Consider the following 26,060-nt stretch of genomic DNA (forward strand, 5'->3'; position numbering starts at 1 on the left):
CTATTGACCTTGAAAGCCCCGGAATCTCCCATGCTCAAGCTTTTGGATAAAACACATTGATTCCCTTAAGAAAAGCTTATAGCTGAAACGTCGGGGTAAGTCTGATTCTGTGGCAAAGGTATCTGCTTCCTTTTTCTGATTATCTGTTTGTGACCTTATTTGAGTGGCATATATGCATGCTTAAATTGTGCATTTTGCTGACAGTTTTGTCTTACTTTGTATATATGTATATAATCTTTTTTTGTGATTTCTTATAATCTTGTAAATATATATTTTTTGCAATATCACTTGGTCTATTTATTCGGTGTGCAAGCCATTTGTATAGGATATAGTTAATTGCTCTGCCTTGTATGGGGGCATTTGCTGGGCCTATTCTACCTGACGTTAACTCAATCTTTCTTTACACTGTTGGTACATTGGAGTGCGCTTCACTGATCAATATCTATATATAAGAATAGTACTCAATAATAGAAATCCAGGTCCCACTGTGACTCCTTCAGTTACACTGAGTTGGAAAAATAATAGGTTATCTGAAAGTACTTCCACTATGAAGTGCTGACGCTTTTTGAAACCACATGACCAGGCAAAATTATCTGGAATAGAGTCTATAGCAGATGGCCTTCCCGTAATTTGGAGCTTTTTGGATAACGGATCCTATACCTGAGTTTTCTTAATATTGTGCACAATAGACAGGGCTTTTTACAATATACAAAAAAAATAGAAAGTGGTTGCCAGCCCATAACAATGAAATTTTATAAAAAAATTACTTCTAAACAAAATTTTACACCACAAGTAAATATGCACAGAAAATGAGAATGCTAAGGTTAAAAAGGGATATTGTGACGTATTATTCCTTTAAGTTTTTGTGTAAACTACAATAGAGTCTCAAGACAAAAACCTTGAAAATGGCAGCCCTTAGGTAACATATATTGTCTTTTGGTCATAAGAGAATCATTTTGTGTCTATAAAAAATACTGCTTACTTGTTAGAACACCTTTTTGATGAATAATTGCTGCCAGAAACAAGCTATGATGTACTGGCCTCTTGGTTAATGAAAATTCACATTAAATTTCGCTCTCTTGCTGAATAACGGTAAAAAGCGGCAATTCTAAAACTATTTAACCCCTAAATAAAATAGCACACAAGATGCCATTAATGGTGACAGATTCGTAGAGCTGAAAATTTCCTCTTTTCTAGAGCAAGTTCTAAAGGGAATTTGCTCTGCGATTAGCCCCAATTACAGCTCGGAATTTAATATGCATGTCTTTCGAGGGAGATATTGCTCACTACTGCCAGAGGACAAGTTCAGAGGAACGTTAATATACTGTATCTGAGCTCTGAAGAGCATTGTAATACAGCGGGATGTCAGGAGCAATTAAAAAGGATGGTCGGGGAAGTGAATCCCCAGAAGAAAGAAAGGCAGTTGTGACACAATGGCACTTTAAATTGAATTGATCAATGTTACTTACAATTGGACACAAGGTCCAGCTCAGCTGACAAGCTACTGTCACAATCACAATGGGATGTTCTTGTAACCTCTTCACATCTAGCAGCGCCACACAATGAGTTTAAGGAAAAAAGATTAACATGGCTTAACAGCCCATGGGTACATCAAAAATGTACAGATTGTTACAGTAATATGACCATTAACTGACAAGCAAACATGTACGTGATATCTAACAAAGGCATTACAATAAATGAGACCAGATACAATAACCAAAAAGAAGGCACGGCCCAGAAATTAAATACTGTACATTTTGTGCCATCAACATGTTTGGTTTCCGACCTGTCCATTTTGGAGATTAGCATTGTATGTGATTAGAGAAATCTACAGAGTGTTTGTCAATGATACATCTTATAATTTTGTGTACTGCATCATTGTAGAAAAATAAAAAGATGGAATGGTGAAACACTGATGAAAAAGGACCTTAGTTTACTTGGAATAATAAATGTATTCATAGGAAGCAATACTAGTAAGCAACAGAGAGGGACAGCAATATATATTTGTGTTGCTCCATCTACAGTATGCACTCTTGCTTTGGTCTTTAGTAGCCAACAAAATCATTTACTGAAATACAGTGCACGAAAGAGCCACTGTGCTTACAAAGGGTATGGAGGATTTCAGTTTCAGCATTCAGACTGGCCACATTGGGATTAAGATCACTATGTTTAAATATATAACTCCCCAGTGCCTTATTAAAGGAAAAGTGCAATTCACTGGGGGTGCCTATATATCCAAGGACAGTGCTGGCTTGCACCCACCAAGGCTTTGCTTGTATCTCGCACCAGATTTTGTATCCTTCACATGGTGTGAGAGCAGTCAGAAGTACTCTTAAAATGAGCACAAAAGGGTGAACTTTTGCGCCCCTTCATGCTCACATTTTTGTTGTAGTTGTAAATTACCCCTTATGCGTTGTAAAGTTCCAGTTTCACGTAAAGTATACTGCAAGCTGGGGAGATTCAGTTTCAAGAGGAGTATAACACACGTTGTGGACATCACAGTGCTGCAAGGGAGAGTTCTTTTTAAAGTGTCTAAACGACTTTGCAACACATTCTCCGCTTAAAATATGTCAGATGAATTAGTGGGAACAGCAGATCCTATTTGTAATTCTGGCTCTTAGCATCAGGCAAATCTGCTTCAAAAGACAGCTGCATTGGGAAATGGGGAGAAAAAGATTTAAAATAAAGCAATTACGCCTCTGAAGATAAATTAAAATAGAAAAATAGCACTATAAAAAGGAACCCATTTTACTGCAGGAACTTCTGGCTTTTTTTTTTTTACTGGTACTACTAGGCATACAAAATATTAGCCCTTATTGCTAATGCTAATGTAAGCATTTCAAATGCGTGCTTTTGTTAAAAGCAAGGAGTGAAGCGCCACTTTCTCTAATCTGTTATTTTATTTACTGTAACATTTTTTCTCACATTTCTAAATTTTTAAAGCAATCTCTGCATAACTTGTAAAATCTTTGCAACAGAGAACTAATATAATACATTTATTTCGTGCTCCCTGTGATTTGATACACTTAAAGGTTTCTTTAGTAAGGCCGATTTGTGCCCCACTAGCTTCTAGGAAAAACATTTCCCAAAAATATTCAAGCTGCTGGAAGTGTGCCAGGTCAACCCTCTTGGAAGCATGAAGGGGAGGGGTGACTGGTGATCCAAGCACCAATGACTTATATGCAACTAAGGTCTGCCACTTAGTAATGTTTATATTGTACATACTGTATTTGTAAGTACAGTGGGGCTATAGCTCATGAACATCTAAAATGATTGTCATTTCACAATGATAATAGAAAAAATGTAATCATTGCAGAATACATAGCTCTTTATGGGCTAGCAAGATGGCAATGAGGTATAAATAAGCATATAACAGGACAGATTAATAATACTGCCACCCCAGGGAGAAGCCTGGCCATTGGGAGCTGGTTCATGGGAGGAAAATCACTCTAGCCGATCCCCTATTATTAACTTCAAAGGTAGCAAGGAAAAATAAATTGTAAAATTGGCAGGAAAATATTCAAGCAATTTTATGACATGCAGACTTAATTACAGACACGCCATGTTTATTTCTATGGTTCGGTTTTTGTACACGATACAGGGAATCAGTAATTTCCCTAAGAGTCAGTGAGGAGTTAAAGTGATCAGACTATTTAGGTGTTATGCATTTAAAGCAAATGCAATTTAATTCTTACGTTTTCAATGTTAACGGCGATTTAACCGAGGACACAAGAGAAATTAATGAAACTAAGAGAGCTTAGTGCTCAGGCTCAAATGAGATTGTAATTAGACTGTAAGGAGGCAGTAATACCATCACTTTTGGAAAAAAATGTCTCTGTTCCAGGCATTGCCCAAACTACTATTGCACATCAATCCAGCACAAGGTTATGGGGAGATGAGTTAGTCTCATGGGCATGGAAGACCTCCTAATTCATAGATGGTTCAGAAATGCTGGAATCACATGAGTGTTCAGTGCTCTGCAGAGTTGCTACTGTCTATATAGATCAATGTCACACTAACAGTTATAATAAGTAGAAATAGTCCCCCAAATCTTACTACCGGGTCAATTTCAAATGGGTAAACAATTCCAACAGCAAATTTTCGAACTCTTCCACTTTTTTATCAGCATATCCAGGTGAAAATTCCACTCAAGTGTCAGGTTGAAGACCTGTGATAAATATAGTAAACCTGTTTGATATTTAACTAGTTAAATCAGTTTTGTTTATCAAAAACATTCAGTTTTGAAGTCCAAGATAAAATAATCAGTGTCTTAACATAATAAAGTTCAGAAATAGTACAGCATAGGTACATTCTTTAAATGAAATCAAGGAGTACATTCTGATTCCAAAAAAACCCCAAAACAGTAATGAAATACTTTTATGTGTCAACTAAGGAGTCAGAATAAAACCCAGTAATGACCCAATGCATCAAAGATTGCATCATGTACACTTTCAATGAGGATAATGTACTGTATGCTACCTGCACCATAGAGATGGCTATTGGTTCTTTGGTTTCTAAATTAAAGTGTAACAAGCTGATATCATATATCAGACATGCTTGGATAATCAAGGCATTTCCAGTTTGGTTTTCTTTGGTATGTACTCAGTCTAGAGCAGTATACCATTGCTTAAAAATGTAATCACTATTTATTTCCTTATATTTTTTATAATTCAGTGCTTGTGACAGCAGTAACTCCATGGATGAGCAAAGTGGGACCTAGGTTTCGGGTTAATGTTTCCAGCTGGTGAAGAAATCTACTGTAGACTGATGTGTCTGCCGGAGGACGTGGGAGGTAAAGAAATCTCACAGCTGGAGGAGACATGGGATTCTGCGCCAAGATCATTTGGTTTACAGCCTCCAAATATTCTTCAGAAACCTGTATAGAGTTATTGGGAAAGTTCAGGTAGACCTCCTCTGCCACTTCCGAGTCTACAGTGACCTGCTTGTGCCAGTGCAAAGCAACTACAGGGTCCCATGCAACTGTATAGATGGAAGCCTTGATTCGAAGGTCTTTAAGTAACTGCTTTAGTTTGACCTCTTGGCCCTGTAAGCCACTGTTTTCCTCAACGCATAAAAACAGGCGCATTTTAGCTTTTTTCCAAGTCCTCACCATGTTCAGCACAGAAGCCATTTGCAATAAAAACAAACTGCTGGTGTCCACATAAGCTGTGCTGTCTGGACGCAGAAGGTTAAGTGGCCATACATCAATGTATGCTTCTTTCCCACGAGGGTTACACACAGAAGACTTGTCAAAATCAGAGAAGTATCTTGCTAGCACCACATTTTTAGACATCTTGACGGTATCTGAAATAATAGCCACATATTCCCAGGGTGAAAAGTTGGTTGTAGAAGGCCTTCTGCCAGCTGAGGAAAACATAAAAGAATCTTCTGTGTCCAATTCTTGTTCATTCTTTTGCAAGTCCTGAGGAGCTGATCGGCTGTAGAACCCAAGAACAACAGTATTTGGCCTCATCCCACCTGCAAAACAAAAATAATGTGGGTTATGATACCTCCTGGACTCAACATCCATCGTCAACTATCTATCTTAATTAATTAATTACCTTACGTATTGCTTTTAATTGTATACATTTTTTTTAAATGGAGACAAAACACACAAGTGCAAGAGTGTCGAACCTCAATTCAGATTTAATTTACTGATAGATATGCAACATGCACATAAGATGTGGTCTGTTTAAGGTGAACAATGCAATGAGAGTGCTTGCCATGTGTGAGAGAGAATGCTGGCAGTGAGTGAGAGAGAGTGCTGCCAGTGAGTGAGAGAAAGTGCTGCCAGTGAGTGTGAGTGTACTGGCAGTGAGAAAGAGAGTGTGCCGGCAGTGAGAAAGAGAGTGTGCTGGCAGTGAGTGAGAGAGAGTGCTGGTAGTGAGTGAGAGAGAGTGCTGGTAGTGACAGTGCTTGCAATGTGTCAAAGAGAATTCTGTCAGAGTGAGAGAAAGTGAGTGAGAGTGTGCTGGCAGTGAGTGAGAGAAAGTGAGTGAGAGTGTGCTGGCAGTGAGTGAGAGAGAGTGAGTGAGAGTGTGCTGGTAGTGAGAGGGAGTACTTGCAGTGGAAGAAAAACTTGAAGCATTCAGAGAAACCTGCAGATTACACAGTGGCAAGCTCCTATAAAATGTAGCACATAATTCAGTACTCACTTGATGCATATCATGAATTCTGTGCAATAATAAGACACAACAGGGGGAATGCAATAAACAGGCTAACGGAAAAAATATGCAGAACAAAATATGCTTTGCAACACAAAAAAATGTGTATTTTCTTATTTGTGCCAGAAAGTAGTGAATTTTGCACTTTTGCAAGAAGCCTTAAAAATGCACAAAAAACTTAAATGCTTTCTTAACAGACCAAATGGATAAGCATACAGAAATATGGTCCCCCGTGGCAGAATTACTGCAAATACAAATTGTAAATGGAGAACATTTCAGCATAAGAGAAAGGCACTGGTTGGTTTAGTTTTTTCTTTTTCCTTTTCTTTTTATCTTTATTTTGTTTCTTGATACCAATGTTCTTCTATTTTTTTAAATTGTAAAGTTAAAGTTAAACTCATAGGGTCATTCTAAACATATATACTGCTATTTTAGGAATATACAACTGATGACTGAACATGTTCATTTAAAAAAACATAAAATGTTCGCAATATATGAAACTGTCTAGAGATCTTTGTCACATTATTTTTTGTTTTATTTATTTATTAAAAACATATTTTACTCATGTAAAAATACTAGGGATGCACGGAATCCACTATTTTGGATTCGGCCGAAACCCTGAATCCTTTGTGAAAGATTCGTCCGAATGCCGAACCGAATCCGAATCGTAATCTGCATATGCAAATTGGGGGTGGGAAGGGGAAAAATGTTTTACTTCCTTGTTTTGTGAGAAAAACTCACACAATTTCCCTCCCCGCGCCTAATTTGCATATGCAAATTAGTACTCGGATTCGGTTCGGCCGGGCACAAGGATTCAGCCGAATACGAATTCTGCTGAAAAATGCAGAATCCTGGCCGAATCCCAAACCGAATCCTGGATTCGGTGCATCCCTAAAAAATACCCCCTAAGACTTCTAACAATACGGGGCAGATTTATCAAGGGTCAAAGTGAAGTAAAAAAATTCAAGAAAGAAATTCAAAGTAATTTTTTGGATACTTCCACCATATAATAGGATACTGAGACTTTGACTTTAATTTAATTAAACTTTGACTTTAATTTAATTAAACTTTGACTTTAATTTAATTAAATTTAATAGTTCTAATATTCGACCATTCGATAAGTACTGTCTCTTTAAAAAAACTTGATTTCAATACTTCGCCAAATTAAACCTGCCGAAGTGCTATGTTAGCCTATTGGGACCTTCTAGAGCATTTTTCTAAGTTTTTTGAAGTCGAAGAAAAATCGTTAGATCGATGGATGAAATCCTTCGAACCATTCGATTCGAAGGATTTCATTGTTCGATCAAATGATTTCACTTTGACCGCAAATGGCCAAATTCGATGTAAAGAAACTTCTACTTCGATATTCGAAGTCGAAGTATTCCAATTCGATGGTCGAATTAGAAGCTTTTTCTATTTCAATTTTCAAAATTCGACCCTTGATAAATCTGCCCCTAGGAGTCATGTTGGAGTGAATTGGTTTTTCCCCTGTTCCAGGCTCTGTCCACTGGAGGTTGGTAAGGACCCTGCTACTGCCCGTCTGCATGTACTAAAAATGGGATATTAGAACAGGAAATCACCCAGTCCAGAGATGAAGAGCAGCTGCTGAACACCATGTCTGACAGAATCAGAAAGAGTTAGGTTGACAAAGGCCTTGATGTTGAGTTCATCCACCAGCTGCAGCCATATGTCTTTTTGTGTTTGCAGAGGATCTGATGGCAGTACATCTGAGGAAAGGGAATGGTAATTAGTAATCTACTATTGTTGCCATTGTTAATTGCATTGCTACATTTAGCACCTATGGATAGTAAATATACATCCCAGGAAACTAAAATAAAAAAAAACATCTGTTCTGCAAATGCTGTAGGCGGTGTCTCATCAGATGGACATGCACTTACGCCCAAGTGGAATATTAGAGTATAATATAAGTAGTTATAAAAACAAATAATAATAAGGTTACCGAAAAATATTAAATAAGTACACTTTTGATCTTCTTGCGAAAATTGTTCTTAAAGGGAATGTTCACCTTTGGACATGTGGTGAATATGCCCAGCTCTTGCCATTAAACTTTTCCCAATCGATTATTTTATTTATAAAGAAGAAAAAATATGCTGTCATGATCAATACCACTGAAGCAGCACATTGGAATCGTAAAAGTTGTTCACACCAACCCCATAACTATATCAACAAACAGTAAGTCAAAGAGGGACATTTAGATATGAAGCTCTATAGCTTTATTCGGCTTCATGAATTGTGCCAGCCGATCATATGAAAGATATGTAAATTCGGCAAAATGGAAAGGGGCGCGCACAGTAACGAATTATGCCTGATTTCTTTTTTAGCACAGGCAGGTTCAGGAGCAACAGTCGAGTGGCTTTTGAGAAATGAGATGAGCTGCTTCAGTGAAACTTTTCTTATAGTAGATACAAAAGAATTAGATCTATTGAGAAAAGTGGCTAAACAGTGGCTGTTCATTTTTGGACATTTATCTGAGGTTGAGCATCCCCTTTAAGGCTTGGAAATATGTGCTACCATCTTGGTATCAAAGTGATAAACAGGACATGAAGGGAATGAACTATCCCTCCAATAAATATGGAGCTTTTCATGGTTTTTTTTGTTGCTCCTTCTCCCAGTCTAGCGTCTATTTCTCTCTCTCAGGCATTATACATTACAGCAGTGCCTCTCAGGAGGGAATATATACCTGTTTGTACCTTAAGCTTTCCTTTATCTGAGCATTTGTCTTTATCTAAGCTAGGGCAATGTCAAATAATCTCAGCTCTTCTTGCTGTGAGTAAAAAGACCCAAGGACACCTGCCATATTTGCCACTTTAATCAAAATGTCTCCAATCCTACAGGGTACAGTTGCCCTTTACAAAAGAACGTGCATTTGCTGGAAGGATACTCTGAACCTATGAATCTCCCTGTCTTTCCAATAGGGTCTTGGGATTGCCTCCATTAAATGGAACACATAATCTGCTTGTGTATGGACAATGGCAACAACTGATTCAGTTTATGGAATCTGATTATAACATTTAATGCACAAGTTATGCTTCTGTACATGGTCACTATGGCAACCCCAGAACTCTGGAAAACTGTTAGTATAAAATGTACTCAGAGTCCATTTCAATGTATCAGAATGGTAAATATTGTTAGACACTGTTCTAACGCAAACCAGCATTTCTAATGTTCACACAAAATTGCAGGACTTCGACACAAGAACTTGGAAATTAATGTAACGGCATAAAGCTGTAATATATGTTATATGATCAAATTGAAACTTTTAAGGTTTAACGCTTCAATAAAAAATGCAAAAATTGGGAGATTTATTTTAGTATTTATTTGGCTTATTCAGAAAAGCCACATGTAGGCAGAGCAAGTATATAGAGCAGGGGGGAGGTTTGGGGTAGCTTGGAGGTACACAATGGGAAGGGAGTGCGGGCGGTTCATGATGGTGTGGGAGCCTCCATGGTGGTAGGCCCTTGAGGTGGCAGCCTTGGATAATGAAATTTGCTCAATGTAAAATCCTGGGTATTATAAATCTGAACCTTAGGGGTATAGTTGCTAATACTGGAGATAAATATCTCCTGAGATGTTGCCCATCTCCAATCTTAGTAAACATGCCCCATAGTATTTACATAAGACAAATTCAAAACAGAAATTAAGGATTAATTTCTAATTGCCATAGGTATTGTTGTTGTAAAGTGCAATGCATGTTGAACTACATTACTTTATGTATCTTAGTGTAAAAGTATTTCATTCATGCCTTGCATTATCCATGATTAGTTACAAACTTGATGGGGCATTCCTACATCATACTTAAACTGCTCCGCTTGATGCAAAACAGAGGTAAACATTTGTGTTTTCACTGTTCTTACCGAGTTCATCCAGATCCACGTGCCCCAGTACAAATAGTCCACTCTTTTTCAGGTCATTTGCAAATGCGATAAGGCTTTTGTGGTTGTGAGGATTGGAGACCATCAGAAGAATTTGGGGGCGCCAGAACTTGACATGATCCTTACGCACATCCAGCATGAGAAGGTACTTCCTAACCTAGGGGATGAAATGTAACTATTTATTCTCATTCTGAGATGCAACATTGTCTTGTCTGTTTTCCATGTCAGAAAAGATATGAAGGCTATACATATTATGCACAGTTAGGAACTAACAACAAGAAGTAGTCATGAGAACCATGATTATTCAGCAGCTCTCAAGTTTGTCATTTCCAAATGACCCTAGTAAACATGCACTGATAGAAACAACAGACTGGAATAGGAGAGGGCCTAAATATTTAGATGAGTAAAAACAATATATGTGTAGCCTTACAGAGCATTTGCTTTTTTAGATGGGGTCAGTGATCCCCGTTTGAAAGCTGGAAAGATTTAGAAGAAGAAGAAGGCAAATAATTCAAAAACTACTGTATTAAAAAAAAAATGAAGGCCAACAGAAAAATTGCTTAGGATTAGCCATTTTATAACATACTAAAAATAAACTTAAAGGTGAGCCACCCCTTTAAGCATACCTCCCAACATTTTGGAAGTAAAAAGAGGGACAACATTTTTTATCGCACGTAGAACAGCAACATTTTTTGACCATGCCCCTTTCTGTGGCCACCCCCCCTAATTACCATGTTGATTTTACAAAATTTGTCAGGTTTAGTCCTTATCTAAACTGTTTTTTTGTGTCTCAAACTTGTTACAAAGTATCTTATTTGCACCTGTTCTGGGCTCTCTGCTAAAAGCCAATTAAGTGAGAATTAAGTGAGAAACTTTGTTTCTTTTTCTGGCTGTTCAGTGCAGAGAAAATAGGGACTTTCCAGTACAAATGAGGGAATGCAGCTTGAGCTGTCAAAAGAGGGACTGTCCCTCCGAAAAAGAGACAGTTGGGAGGTATGCTTTAAGACATCCTGAAGTTAAACTGTCTCAAGAATAAACACTGTAAGTTGCATAGCATAGCTATACTGTTAATAGCACACAGTAAGATTGCTGACTGACTTAATCGTGACACTTATCACCCACTGTAGCACAGATTTAACCACATGCAACAAATCTTACTATGTGCCATTACCTAAGGCTCAAGGGAATCCTGCACTCAACACCTGCCTTTGACAAAGCATAAATACAGGGTTCACACCTATGAAACCATGGCATAATAGGAGGTGCATACCTTGACTGTATGAAAACAATAATGCTGTGACTGCTATGGTGGAAGCAATAAAAGCGCGTTTGCACATCTTGAGGTTAAAGGCAACCACAAATTACTAGTGGGTTCAAAAAAATTTGCAGCATACAAAGAATGGGTATCGGGCACTTAGAAAATGTCCACAAGGGCCGCCAAAATCAATTAAAAATTAGTCAAAAATATAATATTTATTGTAGATTCATAAAAAAGGAGCAACATTTCCATTGGCCTAACGCGTTTTGTGCCCTCCAAGAGCTGGTTTATCCTCTCCCTAAGCTGAGGGTCTGGGGCTGGTGCACCTGGACTACCTGTTCTACGTGGTGAGTGATCAACAAACTTTATGTCCTGTGCCCCTTTCTTCTTTGGTGGGTAAAAAAATTGCCAACTTTGCACCAGTTTTTTTTTTGGATTTAGTCTGAGGCTATCATGAAGTAAAATAATGCAGTGTTGTAAAAGGTAAACATCCATTCCTTCAATTGTCATCCTGACATCCAAAAAGGTGGCTTCCTAGGTTGGTTTAATAAAAAGAATGTAAACGTAAACACTAATAAACAAGGTAAAATCTCCTTTAAATAAACCTATGTAAACAGCTAGATTGAAAGAAATACTAGAAACTGGCCTTGGCAGCTTCAGAGATGGAATAAATATTTTGAAGTCCAGGTAGGGGATCTGCTATCCGGAAACCCATTATCCATAAAAAATAAATTACAGGAAGGCCATCTCCCATAGATTATGCAGATAATTCTAATTTTTAAAAATTATTTTTCTCTGTAACAATAAAACAGTACCTTGTTCTTGATGCCAACTAAGGTTTATTTATTGTTTAAATAATTTTTTGGTAGACTTAATTACAAAACTCCAAGTTCCGTGCATTCCAAATAACAAGTCCCATTCCTGTACATGCTTTTTCCAAGATATAGAGCAAATTGCTATTCTTCTCTTTAATAAGCGAGGAGGACACCTCAGTGCAACCTAGTGCAATATTGCTACAATATGTCTTCATAACGTTCTAAAATAGTCAAAAAGGCTAAGTAAAGTAGCTGATTGGTTCAATCCCATTGAGTATATAGAGGTTGTGGTACAGACACCAAAGTATTCTGGACCCATGGAAAGGTCTCATCATGGCTTTGTCTGACCCTGAGTAGATGGCAAGGAAAGTAAAAACAATATAACAGGAATATTTCATATAATTAACAATTTTAACTGTTTGTTGTATTATATTGTGGTAAATATGAAGCAGGGCTTTTATACTATAATAGCGAGGACTTGTAATGAAAGTCATAGCATGTACAGGAACTTTCCTCTCTCTCTCTCTCGGGTATTGGTGAGCTCAGCCATACAGATATAATTACCATTTTATAAGTAGCAGTTTCCTTTATACTTGATTATAGGTGCAGTCACTTAGCTGCAATGATGAGCTATTAATAAAGGTCATGTGTAAGCTGTGGGAAGAAGTGAAATGAGAGAGCAAAGAAAGCAGTTTATTGGAAATGGGTTGTGGGTCAGAAAATTGCTGGTGACACCAGTTCACAAATGTACTCAAAACAACGTGGGACTTATTAGAGCAAGTGATAGCAGTGAATGTGACATTTGGGTCTGTGATTTTTTCCATTGTTCATTGCTGTCTATAGCAAATGATCACAAGGCAGCAAAATGTGCCTACTGGCCTGATCTGTACCATTCTAGTGGCTGTGGTGACTAATCTGATGTTCACTTAGCCTTACTGCCACACAAGCTGTTTCTCAGCCTGAGGATAGACGCAAACTATGCATTGTTCCTCAGAATAAGAAAAATGATGCCTGTAAAGGTTCTCATTCATCCAGGTCATGGTATATAGCAGTGATGCCCAGTAGCTTATGAGCAACATGTTGCTCCCCAAACCCTTGGATGTTGCTCTCAGTGGCCAAAAAGCAGCTGCTTATTTTTTAATTCCTGGTTAGGAGGCAAGTTTTGATTGCATAAAAAAACAGATGTACTGCTAAACAGAGACATAGGGGCTACCAATAGCCAATCACAGCCCTTTGGTTCCATCCAGGGACATTTTTCATGCTTGTGTTGCTCACATGTGAAAAAGGTTGGGGATCTCTGGTATTCAAATCAGCTGGACTTGCTGTATATTCTTTTTCCTTGAAGAAAGCCAGTCGGATGAATAGCAAAACGTCTTCAAGGAAAAAGAAAATGCAGCAAGTCCAGTTGTTTTGACTTATAGATATAAGAAGAATTATATTTATGTGTGAACTCCAGCAACAACTTCCTTCTTAAAATGGTAACTTAAGTCTAATGTCACATGGTAGTGTCCATCATCAGGAATACCAGCAATATGATTGGGACTCGGACAGATTATTCTTTATTTGCTCAGTGTGCAGGTCGCTAGAAAATTGAAGTTTTCAAAATGGTGAAAACTGACCGGCGTGACTGTGCAGCGCAGGTCGGGTGAAAATCCATGGTTACGATGGCAGGTAAGCGGGTCCAGGTCAGACTTGGGGAAAGCTGGTACGCTTTGGATGAGAGTTTTAAAAAACAGACCCATGCAGGTCTCTACCACATGGGTCTGAGTTATGGCCTGTGGATAAAGGCAGGTGCAGAATCAGCCCTCTTATGTGTCATGGGTGCTGGCAACTGTGAGTATGCATTTTGCCTCCAAAATTTGCTCCATGTGCCTGCATTCTGCCCGACGTGGCATTCTGCCGAGTGGCTCTAGCTGCAGACACATGAGAGGGCTTATGTAAGTAGAGAGGCTGGTTCATGACCTGGGTTTATCAACAGGCCATGAATCTGCCCCGTGTGGCATTAGACTTAAGGTACCATTTTAGGAGGAGTTGATTGAGCTTGCAAATAAACATAATTTTTTTCTCTTCTGAGGAAAACTGCAGACTTTCCTGTAACTCCACTGCTTAGTGACTTTACAAAACTAGGTTGAATTGGCTGGCAAAAACATATTCTGCATAACTGGAGCCATTGGCTAGTTGAGTACTTCACTGCTGCTTCCCTGCCGGATGAGCATTCTCCCAAACTTTTTTAATTAACTGTCTAAGAAGTACAAAGTGTAAATAAATCTAATTTATATGTTAGTGAGAAAGAAATTGTAAATAAAATCTCTCTAAATAAAAAGTTTTAAACTTTCACAGATGATTTAATGTGATGGCTCTCCTAATTTTCATTTAATTTTCTTTCTAATTTTTTAACATCAATCACCCAAATGTCCATGTGCTCTTAGACTTTATAAAAAAACTTTGTGGCCAGGCAAACATGTTGACAGAAATACCTTACACAAGACCATCTCATATAATTTGGGAGTAAAACAAGACATAGTTTTGCACTTTATAAAAAATCATGGCCAAGAGGAACACGGTGTCACAGATAAAGTATCTAAGTACCAGGGTGTTCCTCTTGGCCATGTTTTGTTATAAAGTGCAAAACTATGTCTTGTTTTACTCTAAAATTATATGAGATGGTCTCGCAAAAGGTATTTCTGTCAACATGTTTGACACAAAAGTCAAGGCAAGGTCCATGGGTTGCATGCTGAGGCTCAACTTTTTGCGCTCCTAGAATAAAATGCAAAAAAAAAAATCTCTGCTGCACCCCTCAGTCCTCAAGGCTTGTGCCAGTGCCAATGGCAAATGAGCACTTATATCTATTCTGTTAATACCTAATGTTTATCATCTAGCAGATGCATTTTTAGAAATACAGCAGAACCCCAATTTTATATTTCTCAGAGGTCCATGTCAAAATAGCAGGGTCAAAACTAGGGGTATGCAGATAGGGTTGCCACCTTTTCTGGAAAAAAATACCAGCCTTCCTATATATTTATCTTTTTTCCCTATTAATAACATTGGGATCAACCATAATTTTTACCGGGCAGGCCGGTAAAATAAGGCCAGGTGGCAACCCTATATGCAGAAGATACACGTGTCTAGGGCACAGTGGCATTGGGATGCTAGGCACGTTTCTTTTTGCCACTTATCCATGTTCCAGGCCTTGTCTCCTCACCAATTCCAGGGTATTCTCTGACCAGCTCTCGCCATTGGGTCTTAAGTGTGTAATTAATTGTGCGCACACATAAGGGCAGGTCTTGCGAGGCTGAGAGCTGGAAACTCTACTTTAACTTATATAAACATGCTGCGCTGTAGCCATGGGGGCAGCCATTCAAGCACAGGCTACACAGCAGATACCAGATAAGCCCTGTAGAATCCTACTGTTTACTATAGAGCTTATCTGTTACTGTATCTTCAGGTGCCTTTTCCATCTTTGAATGGCTGCCTACATGGCTACAAAGCAGCTTGTTTATATAAACTATAGTAGAGTGTCTGTAGCAAACGCACCAGTTTTACCAGTGCAGAGCAACAGTACATTGTATTTGAATTCATTTAAAACATTTTCTTTTTTTGGTTTTACTGTTCCTTTAATAAAACAGCAACAGACAATGCAGAAAGTGTCCTTCATCAAAGGTGTGATTGTCTTTTGTCTGTGACTGACTTCAGCTTTCCTTTAATATCGGTGGGTTAGAAAATGAATTCAGCTTAAAAGGACAGCTAACGAGCTATGTTAAAACAGAATTCTCTCAGGTAAGTGTCAGACATGGGAAGATAAGTGAGCCTGGTAATATTATTACATAACAGTTTAATATGGGTGATTTTGCAGGAGAGTGGTATGGATAGTTAGCTTTGTGTCTGCACAATGGGAACCTTCCATCAGCATCAGAGAAAAGAAGAAGAAATTATTCCCCAATGGATCTGTTAGTGAGGTAGAAAAAGCATTTGTTGCCTGCACATCCTGCACAGGATTATAATATATATATACTGTATTTATGGAAAAGGGGAAAATCAAACCCCATTTCTACTTGTTTAACAAGTAATGCAGGTGAATAAACATGCATTCTATCTTTGAAAATAAAAAAGTGTCTTGTTTTGAATTTGCAAATTAATCATATAGTGTTTTGTGCTCCATGCCCCTGTAATTAGAGTTGCCACTCGGCTGGTATTTTATAGGCCTGCCTTGAAAAAATAATGCTTTTGCCAAAATTATCAATAGGGAAATGTGATTAAAATATAGGAAGGGCTGTATCTTTCTTTTCCAGAAGAGATGGCAAGCAAAGCTGCAATGTGCAGAGGTATGAGGGCTCATTTAGTATTAACAAGGGAACACGTTCTCCAACACTAATAGGTGCAAAACTTTGTCCCTAAGGGCCCGTGCATGCACTGCAAGTATTTTTACACTTTTTGTCATAATGAATAAACAAAGCCCACAGTGGGAGAGTTCTCTGTATTTAAAACTCATATTTATGACATACAAGCGCACAAGAAGCATACACTTTAATGGAGAAGCCGATTAATCAGAATTCAGAATGTGTCTAAATCAGGAAATTGATTCACACATTTAATTTCACTAGCTTTTCAGCATGACTAGGCCTGAATCAATCTGTATGATCCAAATAATTCTAAACTGCAAATACAATTTTAAGTTACTATCTTATCTCATTACCCATCCTTGCCTTGAGAGGGAAAGTGGGACAAAATTTTTATCACAGCGAGCCCTAGGTCGAGGAATTAATATAAAGGTATAGATACATTGGCACACACTGGAGTTACAGTAGGTCTTGCCCTAGATGAGAACAGGTCCATGTAAGGGTCAAAACTGTGCCTGCCCATCTGACTGGGGATAATTCAGAAACTGTTTGGGCAGGTTGGAAAACCCAATCAGTAAAATACTGTATCAGTCCATGGATGCAGCCTGCAGCTGATGCATGGGACCCTCTTTTGATCCTATTGTTGGCATGAGAATTTAATGATTGGATTAGCTCAATTTGTTAACCGACCTTGTCATATGTATACTCTGCTCCCTGAATTTTTCTCGTTTTGAAAGCCAGGTGATCGACTTACCTGATGGAAGATGAGGGCCTGACTGATGAAGCCCCAGCTATGGTTGGGTGTAAGGTAATGCAGACACAGGAGAAGTAGCAGCATAAAGACCACACTTGCAGAGCCATAGATTGGTTGAATAAGGAATATCATGACTAAACAACCCAAGATCCCCAGGATACACGTATACCACGTAAAGTAGCGGAATGTGGGCCTGTGTATGAAGAAAGGAGAGATAACGTAAGAAAGTCATTTGTTCTGCATAATTAATAACATGATATTGCAAGTCCCACGACACAGATGATTCATCTCACAGTTGAAAATATCACCTTCACTGTCCGCTGTTGTTCTTTTAAAACTATTGTCTGAAAAATGCCTTAAAGGACCATCTGGTATTATCTTTCAAATTTAGTCATTTATAAAAACTACCCTTTTATTACAATGATATGCTGTGAATGCAGTGTGTTGCACAAATGCTTGTTGGGATATTATGCTGTAAACTGCACGATAGCCAAACTTTGTGTATTTGTGGTTGAACAGGGCATATGCAATTACTAATAAATGGCAATTCGTTTTTTTAGAGCAGAAGCCAGCCTGGAATCTAGCCTATCGGCATCCCACAACTGTCAACCAAATTAGATGTACCAAAAAAAGGGGGGAAGTATAGAGGAGAACAGAAAAGAAATGTGGTTTTTATCCTCTCTAATCACAGGCTCCCGAATAAGAGAATCAGAAACAAACGCTAACCAAGCCAAACATATCGTCTCATATATCAGTGCAGGTACATGCCACACAATGCATTGACTGCTTTGAGCAGCTGAACTCTATTTTGATCTATGAGGTGTTAGAAATCAGCAGCAGCACTGAGCTCTAACATTCCTCTGAATAAATAATTAGCAATGCAAGTAGCAAGCAGGGATTAAGGATTTATACAACTGGTAAATGTAAAATGGTCAATAAGTGTTTACTGAGCAGCAACCATTGTTACAACTCAATATGAAATATCAAGCATTTATCAGCACCACATGCCTATGTAGGGCATTTTTTAAACTATTTAGTATACTTCTTAGGCCGTAAAGTCAGGCACATTTATGAAATGCAGGACATAGTGAAAAGTGAAAAAATCCACTATATTTTCTGCACATTGCACCCTGCCCTGCAAAAAAAAACCCCACAAAGACCTGGGTTCTCAGTATAAGTGCTGCCTGTGTTCAGCAGCACTGTATTCATGATGGGCGGGCAGAGAAAAGCACGTAGGTGCAAATTAGGGAGCTCCAGTGGGAACAGGCCCCATGGCACGAGGTAAGGATAGGCCTTGTGTTCTCACACACTGTTCTCCTTGTGCCCAATTTAGTACTTCTGCTCCTTTAAAGGGTATCTATAGCGAAATTTAAAATGCTGAATATATGCTTCATCTTGCGGAAATAAGAAACTTTCTAAATATAATTAAAAATGCTGTACCATTTATGAAATAATCAGGTTACTCTTCACTCTCCCGCTCTGAGCAACCTGTCTCTCTTCATTCTGTCTTCACGCAGTAGGTGGAGTCAGTTTTTGACTGACAGTTAGGTCTAATACATCCTTTGGGGGCGTTGCACCCTTAACCTAGGTGCTCACTCTTTCTCTGTGTGCACAGTGTCTGTCAGAGTCTGTTATTTTGTTACCTTTTGTTTGTGTTAGAGTTGGTTATTTGAGTAATTCTGCTAAGAAAGGGAGCCTCCCTAAAAGACGTATTAGACCTACCTGTCTATAAAAACCTGACCCAGACCTCAGCATGAAGAAGCATGAAGAGTGACAGGTTGTGGAGAGTGAGATACTGAAGACTAACTTGATTATTTCTTAAACGGTACACAATTTTTAACTAATTGTATTTAGAAAGTGCCTTCATTGAGATGAAGCTTATATTACATTTTCCCCTTTAAGTACTTCCAGCTCTTGTAGCAGGGGCAGTAAGAAAATTCCCCAATTGTGTACAACATGAGACCTGCTCCCAAACAGACTGATGCACATGCAATACAACCTAAGCATCTTTCCTCTAGTAATATTCATAATTTAAAAGCAGTATGGCTTGCAATAACCTCTTAATGATATCTATTTATAATGTATATCTATGTATAACGTAGGTTCCTTCACTCTTTTTCTCTATTTAAACATGGATAAGATTTGACCTTTCTGTCTGTTCTCTCTCAGCTGGAAAACGGGTGCAATTGTATTTAAAAATGTTTAAGAAATTACAAGGGTACTTCTAGTCTTCTTCCCAGTAAGTGGTTGGCTCCTAAAGAATCCGAGCTAAAATGTTTCAGACATAATGGAAAAGAGATGAATTGAAATCACTAGTTTCCGTAACTGTTTCGGCATTGCTCTTAATGTTCTCTGAAGACATACATAGAATAAAATGCTTTTTGAAATTATGCAAAAAAGCACAACTTCATCTGATACTGATAGAACACATGCAAAGCAAAGGAGAGTAAAAGCAAGTGTTCTTTTTTTTTATGTTGCCCTGTTGAAGTCAGCTCTCATAATTTGACTCTTCATTGTATTGTTATTCTTTATAAAATAAAAACAGAGAGGAAAATGTTAATGTATCATCATCCTGATACAAGGCAGTGCTTCTAAATATAACATATTCTACGCTTTAAAGAGCAAAATATAGGCAAAAATCTATGTAACTTATGGTACCGGAAACATTCAAAATAGAAAAGACATTGTGTCACTTTTAAAAAGCAGAAGAAAAGGTGCCACTGTGTAACTTAACATAAAAGAATAACATTGGTTACAAAGGAAATAATTATAACACAGAAACCGTGCCAAGGAGAGTAAGAGAGTATATACAGTACATGATAAAGAACTCAAGCAGTAACATTGTGGGCCACTTAAAGGGGGACAATTGAAAAAAATATGCTAACATTTTACATATTCTTTTATCTGGTGTTTCCAGAAACAAAGCAAAGCTTATGAGTAACAATGAAACATGCACACTATTAACACTTATGTACTGTAAAAGGAAATTACATATACAGGCATGGAACCTGTTATGAGGAATGCTTGGGACCGTGGGTTTTCCGGATAAGGGGTCTTTTCATACTTTAAGGCTACTACAAATCATTTAAACACTAATTTAACCCAATAAGCTTGTTTTGCCTACAGTTCTTGATTATTATTTATTAGTTTGGATCAAGAACAAGGTACTGTTTTATTATAACACAGAAAAAGGAAATCAGATGGCCTTCCAGTAAATTGGAGCTTTTTGGATAATGGGTTTTCCAGATAAGGCTGATAAATCATGTGAGGTTTCAGGTGCTGTTCTTACCATGGCTAGACATCATTCAAAGGGTTACTAGCTATTTTTCTGGTTTAAAACAGCTAGGCCTCCAGACTGTCTGCTAACTGACTTGGCAAATGAGTTTAACTGAGGGGCCATGGTAGAATAGAAGTCAAGTCAAGTAACTAGGAAATAGAAAACATCTCTCTCAATCTTGTTATTAAGACAGACTGCTTAGTGATAAACCAAGTGGTTAGACCATTTCTAAAAAACAGCAATTACTTATACCTGTGGCCGTCCTGACCATCTCTGACGTCAGTGGAGGGGGGAACACAAAAACATAAAAATACATTGGAGAGGATTTTAACTGGAAAGGTGGTGAGTGTTCTGGGCCTGCCCTCAACCCACACTTAAGGGCCTATTTATTAAACCTCAATTTTTTCTGGCGAGTTTTTAAAGGGAAAAACTCCATTTTTTAGAGGAAAAAAAAAACAAAAATTTTCAGAGATTTATTATACCCCAAAGCTGCTAAAATTCTGAAAATACTCCAGCTAACTTCTTCATGTAGAAGTCAATGGCAGATGTCCCTTTTACAATTGAAGATATTGTGATCTGCGCTGGGGTTTGAAATACTGAGTTTTCAGGTGGCAACTTGAAAAAAAAAAACGAACGATTCGGGCGTCAAATCCGAAAAAGTCGTAAGATTTGAATTTTTGTTCAATTTTATCATGACTTTTCCCACACAGACGATTTTGAGCTGATTATTTGATAAATGCGTTAAATTCGTGGATGGACGTTAGGTCAACTTTATTTTAATTAAAAAAAATTAGAAGTTTTAGTTTTAGTAAATACCATAGGTGCCTGATCCACTGGGCCTACACACCAATATCAGAGAGCCACACGAAAAATCACAAAATGGTGGCTCGAGGTTAAAGATGTAAAAGGGCTAGGTCATTTATTATGATCTGCACTTTCTATTGGTAAAGTATTCTGAAGATACAGTTTTTCTTTAATGTAATATACAGTTTTGATTAATACCAAGGGGACTAAGAGGAGCGATGGAATGGAGATCTCATAATTAGCATTAGGTTTTCTTACTAAACCAAAACCTTATTTAGGGAGCTTGTGATGATCCACTGGTTTTGCTTTGCCATTAATTGTATGGCTTTCTGCCGAGCATAGATTTGTTTTGCTACAATTATAAAATAAAATCATCAGGTATTGCTCCAGAGATTTGTCTGGAATTTAGGGGAAATGTATTTATCATAAGTTAGGATGATTTGCATTCTGGAATCTGTTTTGGGGGGTTTTTGTTTAACTTCTTTTGGAGCTTTTAGCAAGGGCTGAGCTTGTAAACTATTTATAAAAACTTATATGCATACTGCATACTAGTAGAACTTTGGTGGCCAGCATCTATCTCAAAGGAGGTGAGTTGTAGATATTTGACTTTCAATTTCTGAATTATTTTTAACTGTCTCTGAGGATTGTGAAGTCCATAGCAGTAAAGTGGTTAAGTGTATTTTTTCTACACAGGAAACTGTTTGTACACCAGGCCTGAATGTGTTAATCCCTTAAGTAGTTGCAAGTAAAATGAATAGAAATAGCCTTTGCCTTCCAATCACTGAGCTGTACTTAGGTGAACAGTGTGGCACAGATACCAGAGATAGAGTGAAAAATTGCAAAAGGCTTTTAAAATGCTTGCTCCCTGTGGCTGTAACCTGCTAATAATCAGAACATCAATGGGGATGCTAAGCAGTTCAGCTAGAAGGTGGCATCTTCCCACCAATCATAGGAGTGGATGCAGACTACCTGAGGAATAATTTAAGGGAAAGAGGAGACAAAATTTCAGATGCTAAGGGAGCCATATAATTTATCTCCGTTAATATAAGGCTGGCTAACTACACAATCCCAACACTGGCTGACGTCAAGGTGATTTTAGGTTGGTAGTTTTGTAAAGAAAGTATAATACTACATCTAGCAGAACGCTCTCAATACCACTTGGCCTGCCTATTAGTAGAGCAAGAATTATTTCAGACCCCCTCACACTTACATATAATACTGAGGGATGATATAATAGTCTAGGTGATGCCATTATTACAACAAGGCATCATTGTATATAAATAAACAATAAAGAACAGTCAATATAAGTACTCACAGACATATTGTCAAAGCCTCAATCTCTGTGGCACTCTTTGAACACTTTAGCTGTAAAACTATATCCCTTATCCTGTATTAATCTGCAGACCAATCCAGCTAGCAAGTCGTATGTGCAAGTTATGGCATCTCAGCAATGTAATCCAAGATAAGCAAGTAAAAAAGAATATTGTAGGGTGCAAGGCTAAAGCAGAGAACCACATTTACTGTATACAGGCCCTGAACAAAGTATTTAGGTAAAAATAAGTTAAATATGGGAAGTACCTATAGCCAATCATGAAATGGATACCCATCACACTCTTCAAAACAATAAGTAAGTCCATTAAATACAATTGATCAAATAATCTAAACAAGTCTTAGAGCCCTTAGTAGAAAAAGATATCCATCATATATACTGTAAATACATTTTTTAAAGGGCTTTTCATCTTTGAGTTAACTTTTACCGTGATGTAGTGATATTCTGAGATAATTTGCAATTTGTTTTCATTTATTATTATTATGTGTGCCTTTTGAGTTTGTTTTTTTTATTTAGCAGCTCTCCATTTAGCAATTTCAGTAATTTGGTTTGTACAGCCCAGGTTACAAAGATGACTAATAAAAAGTAGCAATAACAAATGTGTAGCCCGACAGAGCATTTGTTTTTGGATGGGGTCAGAGACCCCCATTTCAAAGCTAGAAATAGTCAAGGATTTTTTTTTTAAAAACTATAGAAAATAAAACATAGTTGTAAAGTTGTTTAGAATTGGACATTCTATAACACACTAAAAATTAACTGAAAGGTGAGCCACCCCTTAAAGGAGTGGTTCACCTTCCAAACACTTTTTTCCAGAATGTTATCACATGTTAAACACATGTGTAAACACATGTTATCCAGAATGCCCAGGACCTGGGGTTTTAGTCTACTGTACTAGAAAATTATTAAGGGGCAGATTTACTAAAGGATTTTTCGAAGAATTTTTCACCAAATTTAGCGTTTGAACGATTAAATCCTTCGAATCGAACATTTCGAACAATTTAAGCGTACGATCGAAGGATTTTCCTTCGATGTAAAAAAACGTAGAAAATGGTTGTAGAAGGTCCCCATAGGCTAACATAGCACTTCGGCAGGTTTAATTTGGCGAAGTATTGAAGTCAAAGTTTTTTTAAAGAGACAGCACTTCGATTATCGAATGGTCGAATATTCAAACGATTTTTACTTCGAATCAAAGTCGAAGTAAATTCGAAGTCGTAGTATCCTATTCGATGGTCTAAGTATTCAAAAAATTACTTCGAAATTCGAACTTTTTTAACTTCGAACATTCACTCGAACCTTAGTAAATCTGCCTCTTAAACATGAAAAAAACCCAATAGGCTGGTTTGGCTGCCAATAAGCATGTATTGTATCTTGGCAATAATCAAGCAAAGGCTACTGTTTTATTATTACAGAATTTGGATTATTTGGCTAAAACAGAGTCTAGGAAAGACAGTAATTTGGAGCATTCTGGATATCAGGTTTCTGGATAATGGATCCCATACCTGCATTACCATACGTCTAAAAGGTACAGGTCTTTTTAGCAAGAACAATATCATTGTAATGTGCCATGTAATGTAACACTGCTGAACAAACTGCGTAAGAAAACAAACCAGCTGGAAATTACAAGTTCAATAAAATAGTCGAAAATCTGTAAAATATATGCGTTACATATGTATGTTATTTTATGCAGGTGAAGCTTTTTCTATTGTTATTGTGAGAGGGGCAGTTCAAGGAGTGGAAAAGGTTTTGCAGACACAACCATACAAAACACAATAGGGGGTTTTTAAAAATGGAGGTCTGTAGCACAATTTTTTCTTAAAAAAACATGTGTAACTATCCCTACATTTTCTCCATAATAAAGCTGCCCATTCTACTAATCAGTAGCATATTTCTTACCAATGACTACTCTAGCCACTGCCGTCATTGCTAAAAAAATAAATGAAAAAGAACTGTCCACAGAATCCAAATTGCATTTTAAACATCTCAACACAACTTTTTAACTTCTCCTTACACCCTACCAACAATCTCCTATTCAACAATACTGCCTTCACATTCATGCCTTCAGTTGCACCTCTTCTTTCATAATTCCTTCCACACCCCCCATCCCTCACATGTTTTGTAATAAATCTATTTTGGGATACGTACAGTTAGTCTTTTAGCATAAAGCCTTCTGTTTCTACAATAAATAATACACAAACCTCAACCAGCTACCGAAATCTAATCTCAAATATCTCTTTTTTCCAGGCTGATCACTGTGCCAATAAACACGCTTCATATTTTATTTCCATTCTCCAATCTTAATTGAAAGTCCAACTGAACAGAAAACTCTTCTCTTCCTGTTCCAGTCACTTCTTGCACAAATTTGTACAAGCTCCAACATCTGTGTGGGTTTTCATTGTCATAATTTTTTTAGCCTAAAGGAAAAATACAAATGAACTGCTAAATGTTATTATGGAAATAAGAATGTTCTTTGTAAAAAAAAAAACCATAATGCCACAGAAATGTTTTGGAATCCTTCACCAAATCGCCAAAGAGTTATTGAGGTCATGAACATAGTATTGTATCAAACTTTTTTGCAAATAAAAATAAGAAATCTATTTCTTTCTTGTTTGAGCTCAGCTTAAAAAAGGAAGATGGGGTTTGTCAGGAAGTGTAGTTTAAGAGCTATAGTACAGGACATATTTTTATCTGGCTGCTGGAGTTTATGGCTGGAGAGACTAGGATGTGCATTATAAAATCTATCTATTAAACAAGGCTAGATGGTGGCCAAAAGGATGGCTATACTGTATGGTGTGGACCACTGAAAGGCAGTGCTATGGATGCTGATAGTTACTTGTAAAGGTGTGTGATGGGGACACTGGGTGGAATTGTTATGGAGGCTTGGAGACACTTTTAAGTGTGATGGGGCTAGAAATTACTCCATTGCAAATAGCAGTCATATCACTGGGAGCACATGACAGCCATTGGGTTTATCATAACATTGCTTTATCCCTTCAGAGGCATCTAAACCTGATGAGATATATTTTGTAAGAAAAACAACAAAATTTTTTACAAAAAAAAAATAGCAGGTTTGTCTAGTCACCAACTTTCTTAATAGCCCGCCACATTGATGCCTTTAGGATCCTCTTCCTTATTAATTTCATCTACTGTACATCCCCTGACATATTTACTTATCATCGTCACTGTGCATTTTTTTAGGCTCAGATGTATTCATTTTCTAGTTCGCCTATTGCTTCAATTCAAGTGCAACCACAAAAATGTATAAATCTACCCCAAACTATTCAGTCAAATCAATCTGACCCCCCCATTAGAACTATTAGTACATGATTATTATGGATAACAACGATGCTGTTGTTATTTTACATGCCCTGTAGAAGTCTGCGTTTTGTCGGCTGTCCTTCATAGGGGACCTGAAAAGTTTGCTGCTGACC

At 37.6% G+C, this 26,060-nt stretch overlaps 1 protein-coding gene across 1 annotated transcript in view; it reads right to left on the bottom strand.

The window, feature by feature from the left end:
* Window positions 1-728: 728 nt before the first annotated feature.
* LOC108704677 (solute carrier family 12 member 9-like) overlaps window positions 729-26,060 on the bottom strand; it is a 114,698-nt gene continuing 89,366 nt past the window's right edge. Inside the window, exons 10-13 of the mRNA XM_018241357.2 lie at window positions 17,222-17,414; window positions 10,040-10,214; window positions 7,745-7,891; window positions 729-5,478 (exon numbers count right to left, since the gene is read on the bottom strand). Coding sequence (XP_018096846.1) covers window positions 4,664-5,478; window positions 7,745-7,891; window positions 10,040-10,214; window positions 17,222-17,414 — 1,330 coding nt within the window. The 3' untranslated portion in view covers window positions 729-4,663. The remainder of the gene's footprint in view (window positions 5,479-7,744; window positions 7,892-10,039; window positions 10,215-17,221; window positions 17,415-26,060) is intronic.

The sequence above is a fragment of the Xenopus laevis genome, chromosome 5L, assembly GCF_017654675.1.
Source record: "Xenopus laevis strain J_2021 chromosome 5L, Xenopus_laevis_v10.1, whole genome shotgun sequence".
Lineage (NCBI taxonomy): Eukaryota > Metazoa > Chordata > Amphibia > Anura > Pipidae > Xenopus > Xenopus laevis.